General features: G+C 36.2%; 1 protein-coding gene across 1 annotated transcript; it reads right to left on the bottom strand.

Moving 5' to 3' along the window:
* Positions 1-2,597: 2,597 nt before the first annotated feature.
* LOC117336177 (aldo-keto reductase family 1 member A1-like) lies at positions 2,598-10,722 on the bottom strand. The gene is made up of 10 exons (XM_033896572.1): positions 10,511-10,722; positions 8,987-9,154; positions 7,510-7,626; positions 7,074-7,151; positions 6,319-6,435; positions 5,918-6,024; positions 5,262-5,343; positions 4,176-4,259; positions 3,243-3,325; positions 2,598-2,889 (listed from the first exon to the last, which is right to left on the bottom strand). The coding sequence occupies exons 1-10, from the start codon at positions 10,598-10,600 to the stop codon at positions 2,847-2,849; spliced, it is 969 nt and encodes a 322-aa protein (XP_033752463.1). The 5' UTR covers positions 10,601-10,722; the 3' UTR covers positions 2,598-2,846.
* Positions 10,723-11,011: the final 289 nt, after the last annotated feature.

Here is an 11,011-nt window from a genome sequence, read left to right as displayed (position 1 = left end):
AGAATACGCTTACCCTTCCGGACCTCGTGGTCGTATTATACTAGTACTCTTCAAGTGTGTCCATGCTCGTCCATATTATGTTGATAATTTGTCCTAATTTTATTAAATTTTAATTTGAATAGTGATTTCATGTCTGTATTCTCTGTCCTTATCAAAGTTTCAAACCAGATATTAACACTAGTCATCTAAACATTCTAATTATACCCGATACCTTGTCAGCCACATTTCAAAAAATCACAAAATCTGACTCGTCTTCAGCATTTATTTAAGCATGGACCTGATGTATTATAAACCTATTTTAAAAGTGATGTCAATGCACAAAAGTTTTCGACATGTTAAAATATATTCTACCCTATAATATTAGGTTATCGATACCTTACGTTTAGCCATTTGTGATCTTATGTCTGCTTCGCCATTTCTACCTTGATTCCTCGTTATGTTTATTTTCTTTCATGTTTTATCTGCGATTCAACAGTTATTGCTGCCTGCTGATGGCCCTCGTCATACTGATGGCCCTCGTCATGCTGATGACCCTCGTCATGCCGATGGCCCTCGTCATGCCGATGAAGCTGTTATATTTACGTATCCTTGGTTGGTTGGTTTAAAGGTTTCACGGTGATTGCTGTGAGGCGACGTGAGGGGCCTGGTGGTCGAGTGTCTCCGGTGTCCGTGTCCCACACAGGTGAGTATTGTCCTATCTATCCGGTACGTCCACAGGGCCGGGTCCTTCTCGGTCGGGTCTCTCGGTCGGGTCCTTCTCGGTCGGGTCCTTCTCGATCCGATATTGAACTCCATTATGGTATTTCCCTCTTTATAAGTGAATCTGTTCAGTTTTTGATGTTCTTTGTTCTTAAAACTTTCATATTGATATCCCGTACGTAATTGTTTTGCGTTTTTTTTCTCTTGCACACATGTTACAGTGCAAATATTCACGTTTTAAAAATCAAGGAACACGTCACAATAAGTTTTACTAAATTTGCCGACTGACTTAATTTCAAACACTGCTTTTTTAACATTATATAGAGGGTCCCCAACGAGTGGAGATTGTTTATCATTTTTCTAATTTTGAAAAGATACGAGCTTTAGCGAATTAGAAAATTAACTAACGAGAGTTGGATAAAAATGATAAACAGTCATCACGAGTTGGGAAACTTGTTTATCCAATAACTTCTTTACTTGCAAATGTAAGCTGGTCAAGTTCAAATTCTCCCAACGTAGCAACTAAATACTGTGAACCAAATCATTACGCGACAATATATAGTTCGTTATGAACGAAAGCTTATCATCTATTTTAGATGTACGACTCAAAACGAAATATAAGTTAAACAATCCTTGCGTCTGTATGATTTATTAACAGGGAACTTGTTTAAATGACTCCGCTCAAATATATTCGAAGACGACACCGTCGTCGTGAAGTCGAACGTCACCGCTGAATATTAGACTAATCATTGTCAGATTCAAGTATCTGTCCTTTCCTGGATTTCGTAGGTATGCTATTACTAGTGATTGTGATGTTAAATTTCATTGTGAGATTTATCTACTCAAGACACCATGCATTTCAATAAACATTTCGGAAACCGAGCTGGAGTGCTGAGCAATATGTATTTCACGTTTGTCAGTGTGTTTACCCGAAATCTCATCAGTTTACTGACACGAGACAGATGTTCCAAAATGATTTTTACATTTTTGTGTTTGGGATATATATTCGTAATAAAGGTAAGTGGAATGATAAGAAAGAGTTTATTCGTTGATTTTTTTTCTGTTGGTAAAATACCCGTACCGAATGACACCGAACTATATATAGAGCTACTACTGTACCAGGAAAACAGAAGCTCTAGGCTTAGGCCTACGTTAGATGCCGCGACCGTTTCATTCAAATGACTACGATTAAAGACAGCCATTTACCATTTTGTATTACACTTGTTCATTGTTTTGATAATTCATTAATGGCTATCGGGGTCCACTGCATATCGAGAATCAAAGGGGGAGGTGGGGTGTCAGTTTTGGTTCGCTATAATCGATGCAATATCTCGCTTCCGTGCGTCGTATATTTTACCATCATCAAATTATATTTCTTACGGCTCAAATCCCAGATTAATCGTCATTTCCATGAGGACCTCTCACCCAGTTATGCTAATGTTGACCATCGGCAAATCCACAAAACGTGTCCATGGACACGTTTTGTGGATTTGCTTCTTTGAAGACAGACGACAAAAAAGTATAAGTGAGAGTAGTAAAAATAGTCCGTGGTCAAAAGTCAGAGGTTAGCCAATCGAATTTGTTGGGGGTCACAAATGACCAATCGGAAGCTTAGAAAGTGGTTACACACGCGATGTGTAAATAAAAATAATAGCACACTGCTACGAATTTTATCACGTACCATATCAATTGTGAAACTAGCGTAGTCTATGGGATAAATGAAACTGATTGACTGTAAAATCATTTGTGGAGATTTGATATGTAATGCATTTGATATATAAACACGTACACAGCAGTACACAGCATATATTAAAATATGTCATTACTATAAATATGTGGGCATGTTTGTAGATGTGTACAGTCAGTCCATGTTGTAAAGAAAAACACAGAAAAATAAACTCTGTACATATGTATTGTATGTTTATTAGATGTGTAACAAACTGTGAAACATACACCGTTCGAGATGAAACCGTTCCTGTTTCTAAAGTGATTAAGTCTACTCTACACGAATGGAATGGTTCAGCTATCAATGACGTAAACAAAATGTAATCGAAATGACGTCATCGACTTGTAAACGAATCAACATATCACACAAACTCTGTATCGTGATGCTTGTGTGCATTGGCATCTGTTTTACCGAGAGTGTTTCAGTACTCGTCGTGGAAAGCGTAGTATTTGTGGCTGCTTGCTCTGAAATAAAGCACACATATGACAAGTCAACTACATAAATACAACGATGTTCTACCTATCATTAAAATGTTCTATCAAACACGTCATTCTGATAAACGTGTGTTACAAAATGGCATTTTTAAAAATGATTTTATACTTCTCTTTTAAACAAGGTCGAGTTTTACTGAATGAACTTGAAGGATGAAGTTATGAATTAACGTTTTAGCTGGATTTCAAATATGCTAAATAATTTCGTAATAAAGATTAAGACATCAACCATGTCAAAATCCATATTATGATATCTTCTTAAAATAGTAAATATTTTTTTCTGCTTTAACGAATTACGGGACTGTGTGTTCTACGAGGCTACTTACATCCCTTCTTGGTAAAAACGCAAATCTCTATTTAATCCAGCTATTAGCTGCATTTCGGATTCAGACAGATCAAAGTCATAGAGCTGAAAAGATACATGACATTCCAATACATTTACAGCAAAATTAAATATCTGCAAATATAATATAGATATAGATAGCAATTGAAAGGGACAACAGATCATAGAAGGGAACATATGTGTGTGTATATAGGATTGAAATATTCCACCCGAGGGTGGAATATCCATGTCATATATACACATATAATGAAACATTTCTCTCATACCGCAACAAAATTTCTGTTAAAAATGTTTCTAAACCATGCATTTTCTTCACTTGTTTAGTTTCTCTATTTTGGGGTTTTCCCTAAAACATTTTCAAATGTACATGTTTAATCATATTTGTTCAGTCACTTTTTCATAAATACTACACCAGGAATTTCAGACCCAGTTCTGACGAAAACGAAACCACATCACAGTTTTTGGTGTTTGACAAATAAAAACATTTATTTATGGCTTCAGGTCAGTGTTTTATTATTGACCGATTGCGTGATGTATTTGTATTGTTCTTTTAATGTCGGATGACAAGCATGCAGGGCCAGCCTACTATACTGTTACAGTTAATAGGATTGCGCAGTACTGAAATCAGATAATTGTCGGTACGATGCATGTATCTACTGGATGCATATGTATATATTAGTTATAATCCAGCTTTTAAACCCCGACACCTTTAATGACGACTGACAAATCTTCAGATGTGGAAACAAGTAGAAGGCTTATAAGAGTTGTCTCCTTTTAAGTAGTTTCTTGTATAGCTATCTTGACATTGGCAAACTCTATCCAATATGGCGAGATATGAGAGAAATAATGTTGCTATGATAATCTAAAATGTATTCTTATCCAAATTATATATAGTAACATCTGACAGGAATATTACCTGTAAGTTTTCCTTGATTCTGGCCGGAGTTATACTCTTGGGTATCACAACGATACCTCTCTGTAAGTGAAACCTTAGCACCACCTACAATGAATGTACAAAAGATATAAGATAGTATCGCCAACATAAACAGATTGTTATATTAATAATATAGAGTATGGCCAGAAAACAATTAAACTGCATCATACAGCTGTTTCGTCCTTCAAAACTCGTCAGTGATGCCAAGACCATAAATTGTGTTTACATAGGAAGGGACCTTAAAAAGCTCAAAACAGGTCCAGAGATATGACAGCTCCAGCAATGTAGATATAAAAGCCTCATAAATGAATTTTATAATTTACATAATTTGATTTCAAAGAACGCGAAGTACATATGTATGTTCTGGTCTGCGTCACTTAACAAAATTAATTAAGTCTGGCTTTCAGGTAAAAGCAAACCGCGGGTGAGTACTGTCCACCAGCAGTTTCTAAATTTACCTGCAAGCTCAAACGGTTGTACATACGTCATTTACAGTACAGGCGACTTAACTTAGGAGCACTTTAAGATTAAATGAATTCGATAACATTACGAGTGGAAATACAGATTACTTATGATAATTTTCATAATGCTATCTAGAAGACATAACTAAGGAAATATTCGGGTAAGGGCAGTGAGTTGAACTTCCTAAAGGTTAAGATTGAGATCACACACGTGTAGTACGCGGTTTTGATGTAATATCTCCCTGTAGCTGAAAACAAGATTTTTTAGGAAATTATAGACACCACTACTTGAATTTGTTACCCCAAAGACAAGAATGATGTTAAAGTTAAGTCGATATATATATATATATAGTTGGGTTTTTTTATTTTACTTATATATATATATATTTATATATATATATGTAAGTAAAATAAAAAAAAAAAACTCTCCGTTAGCGCTTTCGTCGCGTCATGGCGACTCTAAGAGTCGCCATGACGCGACGAAAGCGCTAGAGTCGCCATGACGCGACGAAAGCGCTAACGGAGAGTTGTTTTTTTTTTATTTTACTTTTATAATTCGTCCGTAAGGATAAAAACAATTTATTATCTATTATATATATATATGTACCTGAGCGATAGATTTTCCTTTCTTGGATGCAATGTCTTTCAGAACCTGCTCGTCAAATACTATGGGCTCGTCGGCGCTCTTCCTGTAACAGTAATGATAGTATGATAAAAAAATAAAGATGACCATCCAGACAATAGAACTTGACTAAAAATAATGTTTAACTTCAGAAAAATTCCAGTTGACGGTGAAAATAAACCTAATAGAAAACAGTAGAGTATAATCCATTTTAAAATCATCGTCTTAGCACAAACCCTATTATCGACCGACGGAAACATAATTTTCTCTTAATGATAAAAAGGATGGTACAAAAGACAAACGGGAAGATACTACCTTTTAATACAAACCTATTAATATATACATTATACAGTTGTCTCGACCTTCTAAGTATAGCCAGTAAGCGGCCAAACGTTTGGGAATCCAGGGGGAAATTTGAAACGATCATAATCAGTCTTAAACAACGCTACACTATCGAAAGAGGCAATAACCACACAATTCAATTTTAATAAAACTGATATTAGATATTTTTTTAATCAATACCAAATATAAACATGTCCATGTTCTATTACATAGCTTTCAAAATGAATTTGTCGATTTATCTAGTGTTAGAACACACCAAATAAAATACTCATTCAAGTTGCACACAAGTATACATGTACCATGTTCTGCTAGGGTTCGCCAAGGGGGCGTAAGCTGTGACGGTCATCCCGTTTTGTTTACAGAAAGCAACCAGCTTCTCATTCAGGAAATACGGGTGGATTTCAATCTGAATATATAAACATTAAAGCATTATTCAGTTGTCTTGGCCAGCCTTGATCATAAAATTATCATGCTGACCTTTCTGTTTGAAAAATCACATACATTTTCCATATACATATATTCAAATGTTGGCATAATTAAACAATTGAGAAGTAATGTTTTATATGCTTAATTTTAAAACCAAAAAGCACAACTCACTGTAGTGCAAAATGAAATATTGCTATCTGAAATATTGTTTTTCAAGCAAGCTTATTTTGAACTGAATGTATAGAAAAATAGCATGCCCTAATTTAAAACTTACCTGTATATTTGTTGGCTTTACCGTAGCTACCTCTAACACCCTCTCTATCTGTTTTTTGTTAAAGTTGGAGATTCCTATGGCCTTAGTTAGTCCAGCTCCAACCAGTTTCTCCATCGCCTGAAATATTTTCTCATATTTTAAGATTTTGAAAGAGTAAATACTTAATTTAGGCATCATTTTGAATTATCTAATAAGCTCTTTGACAATGTCCTTGTGAACTATTTTATTAATCAAACGAATTAGTTACTGTCTTTACAAAATAACCAAATTCAATTCTATTTTTCAAGTAGTGTCAATACGCTATTAATTAATTGCTTTATCAAGTGTTCTCGTGTGGACATCACAATTAAACACAACATATGTCAGTAATACTAATGTGGTACTGTAAATCACTTATAATTCGCGTGGAGTCATCATTCACGATTATCTATACGAAAATAACACCTCTGGATGGCGGCCAAGACATCAGTAATCGATATAGGAGTCATGAATTGTCCATAACGTTAAAACCTCATCATTAGCGAAGTTAAAGTCATGTCTACATCGGCATTGAAAATCATTTATTCGCGAATATATCTGAAAAGTAACGTTCGCGAAATAAAGTATTCGCGAAATCTAAATGATTTACAGTATCACGCTATAATCAAACTCGTTACATTTTGTGCATTGTTCTGAATAATGGCATATCTACTAAATCTGCAAACAACCAAGATGACACCCGAGCCATCCTCGATCATTGATAATTATATACATACCTTCCAGGTATCAACATAATCGTGGTCAGCGAAGACAACGTTTCCATCAGTGTCTTTTGGAAATAGGTCATCTCCATCCTAAAATAATTAAAATATTGCTTTTGTTTTTTTAATTAATTACAGTGTACTTCCTCATAACCTGACTTTTCCTACGGCCCATTCTAGGGTCGATCGGAGATAGTGTTTATTCCTTTTTGGGTTTTGATATATTAAAATTATATATAAGTCATCACAAGGTGTTGTATAGGAATTTAAAAACTACTTGACATTATTTAGTAAATAATCCAACATAGACATTACGTAATGATGAAAACGACAATACGTTGTAATCACTTATTAGCTTCCCCAATCATGTTAGTAACAACCTTATTCCTCACGACTGATGAATGGATTTGCATTGCATTTACAACACCTTGTGCATTGTATCTGATATTACCTTGAACGCAAATGGCCAGTGGACGAGGTACAGGTCAACATAGTCAGTCTGGAGATCGCGCAATGACTTCTTCAGAGCACCCTCCACGTGGTCGGGGTTGTGGTGTGTATCCCATAGCTACAATGTAACACATACCATTATGTATTGTTGTAAATTACATTTTGCTAGTCGCGAGAACAAAGACATGGTCAAACAAGTTTTTTGTTTGTAAGGATAATACATCATCGATATATCTATATGTTAGATTGAGGGAGTTTACAAGGTCTGTGTTAGCTGTTCTGATAGCTAATCAACATCATATCAACTTCTTATGAAAACAAAAACAGGTCAAGCGATGTTGGAAGGTCTTGTCACCAAACTTAACAACGATGCTTTCAATAAGAACTTTCTTCTATGACCTTGTCGTATGCTTAACAAAATACGTTCCGTGTTCACAGATATGTACATAAAGCCTAATGAGAAAACACGTTATGTGCCCAACCCAAAACAGCGAGTACATGTGTCACCTTGAAGGAGTTCTGATTAAAAGGTACTGTTCAAAATCACGGAACAGTGTTACTGAACAAAACAATACAAATCGTAAGAAGCAAATACTGTGGTGATCCCTGAAAAAAACTGAGGATTGCATTTTGTGTTTTCACCTTCAAGAAACGAAGCCGAGTAAAAGAAATCTAAAATAAGTGTTACGATCAAATTATCTATAATTTTCAGATACCAGTAGAATTTGTTTCTCACGAGTGGAGTGAATATAGTAAAGAAGGTTTATGTGGTCTATTGAATGACGAGAAAACCAAAATGCGTGAAATGGGCATTCACCGATCACTGCTTGGTGTAAGCTGTATTCTGACGGCGGAAAACTAAAACCCTCCGCCCCTGTGGTGAGACACGGAAATCTCAGCTAAGGTCTGGTTCGCCTTCAGAAGACGCTGTTTTGTAATATGACCAAAAAGTTCAAATAAATAAAGAAATACCAAGGCTCCTGTCCAAATCATATTGACTAAGTTTTCAAAGTTGGCATTTAGACTAACATCATTGCCGGAATAGTTTTGTAATTTCTCTTCGTTTATTGTATCGAAACGTTATTTGGTTATCTCGTCTGGTATATTGTAAATAAAGTGATGCCAAACAATCGTTTGTTCCCAGCATTCTGATTGGCTGTTGTCCAAAGAAACACGTTGCGTGATTGGAGGCACGAACAGGACCGCAATGCCTTGGAATTTCCCACCTGAGTTATTTTTAGCACGATCATGTCTACTCACTGATAGGTACTTGTGAGGAAAACAGGAAATTGGCCAATGAAAATTAAGTGTATACCAGTCGCATACAAAGTCATGATTACTTTCTGTTTTGAGGTAAAGCATATAGTCACTGACCAAAGTATATCCGTTATTGTGTAATATTTTACATGCACGGTGACATTGCAATTTTCACAAGACATGTGTTTTGTCAGAAACAACCCGGACCTTATCTGACATACCTTTGTGGTAATATAAATGTCGTTCCGGGTAATGGTTCCGTCGTCGATTTTCGCCTTTATACCATCCCCCACTGCCTTCTCGTTACCGTAAACGTACGCACAGTCCACGTGTCGGTAACCTTCTGAAATGGCGACCTTGACCGCATTGCACACTTCGTCGCCGTAACCCTATAACCAAGAAAATATGTCGTGATAGTTGTGGTAATATCTACAAAAGCGTTTGTCATTTCAAATATCATTAATTAGTCTTACACTCGGTTATCGTTATATTTTGATTTCAAAATGTTTTTTCTATCGAAAGAAAAAATACCATTTCAATTATCATTTTCTGAATATATCATGCAAAATGATTTATATAATATCTATAAAATCTTGTATTGGTATCTTACTCAAGGTTTCCAAAGTTTACATTTTTAAAGAATGACTAATAATATATAGTGTAACAAAACCTCACTATTGTAAGCTCGTCAGATAATATATATCTGTCTTTTTGCTTTGACCAGGTCTCAGCCGATAAATGTTTTGTGAAACGGGAGGTACTGAACACGTAATTCCCGTTTGGGAGGACTTACCCCGGGGACTTTTGTATTAAAGAATATCAAATTGTCTTACATTCTTATCCAGTAATTGAAAAATTACGGCTTTATGACGGTTTTCTCTCTCTCTCAATCTGTGTTATATTCGTATTAACCTGATCTAGCGTTTGACCTAAACATGGCGATAATTTACTGATCTAGTGTTTGACCCAAACGTGCCGTTAATTTACTGACCTTGTGTTTGACCTGAACATGGCGATAATTTACTGATCTAGTGTTTGACCTAAACATGACGTTATAAAGCATGTGATCACCGAGACAATGATTACATGTAAACTAGTGTCACATGGTCGGCCAGGTGACACAGTAGTAGAACATTCGCCTTTCACTCAAGCCCTGGTAGCCTGGGTTCGATCCCAGGTCGAACGTGGAAGGGAATCGAGGTCCACTTGACCTGAGAAGGTTAGCATTAAAATATCATAACATACCATGGGTATTAAATTTAACTTCTGGATGGCACGACGCTTCGATAGTCATGTTTTAGGAGAAACAGGGAAATAAGGGGAGCTATGATTAAGAGTATAATAAATAGTTACTATACGGACTTCAAGACTACACGGCGTGGGTCTGTACCCCGAGCTTGTGGACCAGACCACGGCGTGGGTCTGTACCCCGAGCGTGTGGGCCAGAGATTATGATATCTAAGGCCTGCATGGTGTATGCATGTGTTATCTGGTATGTACGTGGGTAAATGTGTCCAAATTCAGCCCGTTTAACACCAGAGAGGGATGTCATTTTCGCTATACTTATCTGAATTAACCAGCGTATGATAATCGGGTACCAAATTTTGTTTTTTCAAAGTTATGGCAATCATATACTGTCAGGTAAATCATACACATCTTATTGATATCCCCAATGTGGAGGGAGGGTGTTACCGATTTCTCACTCACTGAGCAGTAATTGTCATTCTTACAATGATCATACTTACAGTTTTCTCAAATATAGTAAAGGTGCCCAGCCCTACAGTCGGGTAAGGCTTTCCTGGCATGGGAACAGTTTGTGTTACTCCGGACGACATGTTAGCAGTTTCAATCCACCGCGGTGTGTGTGCGCCGACCTACAAGTGTGTTTGTGTGTGCTGTGTTAGATAGCAGTGAAGTTTTAGTGTACATAGTACCGAGAAGCGGCTATCCCTTATCAAGGAACTCACTGATAAACCCGGATACGTATCCGTGAATGTAAATAAAGCATTAAAATTCCGTCGTTAGTATAATTAATATATCCCCGTAGTTTTAATACAACGTCTTTTAATGTAAATTACAAATTGTATGTATAGAAGTGTAGTAGTTTTACATCCCGTGAATCCGTCATAGTCATTAGCCCCAATCTCCATTTAACACGTGACCGTCATCAAAATTCACTAGTCATATACAGGTTTATATTTGACGAGGAACAGTTCCATATCGACGTTTTGAGAACGTCTGTTTAG

This window comes from Pecten maximus, chromosome 10, assembly GCF_902652985.1.
Source record: "Pecten maximus chromosome 10, xPecMax1.1, whole genome shotgun sequence".
Taxonomy (NCBI): domain Eukaryota; kingdom Metazoa; phylum Mollusca; class Bivalvia; order Pectinida; family Pectinidae; genus Pecten; species Pecten maximus.
The sequence above is the reverse complement of the archived record's forward strand: the minus strand, read 5'-3'. Positions and strand labels throughout refer to the sequence as shown.

Excerpts from the sequence above, each read along its gene's own strand:
- LOC117336177 (XM_033896572.1), bottom strand. The coding sequence starts at position 10,600 with ATGTCGTCCGGAGTAACACAAACTGTTCCCATGCCAGGAAAGCCTTAC. Across the intron at positions 4,260-5,261 it reads AAGGAAAATCTATCGCTCAG|GTGGTGCTAAGGTTTCACTT; the intron begins GTACATATATAT and ends CATTCATTGTAG. Across the intron at positions 3,326-4,175 it reads GAATCAAGGAAAACTTACAG|CTCTATGACTTTGATCTGTC; the intron begins GTAATATTCCTG and ends GTATCTTTTCAG.